The sequence below is a fragment of the Poecilia reticulata genome, linkage group LG3 (genome assembly GCF_000633615.1).
Source record: "Poecilia reticulata strain Guanapo linkage group LG3, Guppy_female_1.0+MT, whole genome shotgun sequence".
NCBI lineage: Eukaryota > Metazoa > Chordata > Actinopteri > Cyprinodontiformes > Poeciliidae > Poecilia > Poecilia reticulata.
Genome location: NC_024333.1, coordinates 15991768 through 15992675, shown reverse-complemented (window position 1 = coordinate 15992675; position 908 = coordinate 15991768). Strand labels below are relative to the sequence as shown.

Below are 908 nucleotides of genomic sequence, written 5' to 3'. Positions count from 1 at the left end.
TCATAGTCTCGTGAGAGCGACACTATTACCAGGATTATCACGTGATTTAATGACGAGTTTGAGAGACCGGTGAAAGCTAGAAATTTACACCCGGGCTACAAAAGCAATGGCCAGACTAGTGAGGAACCAGTTCTCTAAAAACAAACTCACAAAAAGACAGAATATAAATATAGAATAACAAATAAAAATACTATATAGTAAGAGCAAAATTCAACTTAAACACTGTAGAGTGATTAAGAAATAGAGCACTACACACATTGAGGACTATTCTATGCATCATTTACTTTCTTCAATTTTTTATTTATTTGATCATGCATTGTCACGTTTAAAATACTAAAAAGAAGTACAAAATCATATGGGGGGAACCACAAAGAATTTGTGCTTACGGCACCCATAAGGCTAGCAACGGCACTGTAGATCCTGCTGCTTAGTTAGCTATTAGCCTCGCCGCTAAATATGCCAGGCTCACATTTGCAACAAGACTGGAATGACCACCATGAAGACTAATATGGGGTAAAAGTTTAACCTGTGGAACCAAGCAAGCTGGCACTTTGAAGAAAAATATCATAGGGACAGGTAAAAAGAGGTTTCCATATCCACCTGGCACTTATCAATGAAGTAAATATTGAATAGTCGTGACAGTACATCAATACTCCTGCTACGTACACATTCACTTTACACTCTGTCCACTACTGAACAAACGGTAAACAGTATTTCACTGCACAACATGTGAAACTGCTCAACTAACAACTGTCACGCTGAAACGTGCCTCCAGAAGAGAAAAGCTAAACTGAAGCTTACCGTAAAGGATCAAGCGGAAGCTCCACCTCCAGCAGCCTCAGCGTGACGTGCTCGTCGCCCAGCGTCTTCACCCTCACAGCCAATCCGCGGCCACACAGGAAGAGAGC

General features: G+C 41.1%; 1 protein-coding gene across 2 annotated transcripts in view; it reads right to left on the bottom strand.

Moving 5' to 3' along the window:
• The window catches only part of mettl15 (methyltransferase 15, mitochondrial 12S rRNA N4-cytidine), a 66966-nt gene extending 66090 nt beyond the window's left edge, over positions 1 to 876 (bottom strand). The window contains exon 1 of one of the 2 annotated variants that reach the window (XM_008405160.2): positions 802 to 876. Coding sequence is in view for 1 of the 2 variants with exons in the window: in XM_008405161.2 (XP_008403383.1) it covers positions 667 to 670 (4 nt within the window). In the remaining variant the exon portion in view is untranslated. Of the gene's footprint in view, positions 1 to 666; positions 768 to 801 lie in introns of those variants that run through there. The other variant, XM_008405161.2, reaches the window with a different exon arrangement.
• Positions 877 to 908: the final 32 nt, after the last annotated feature.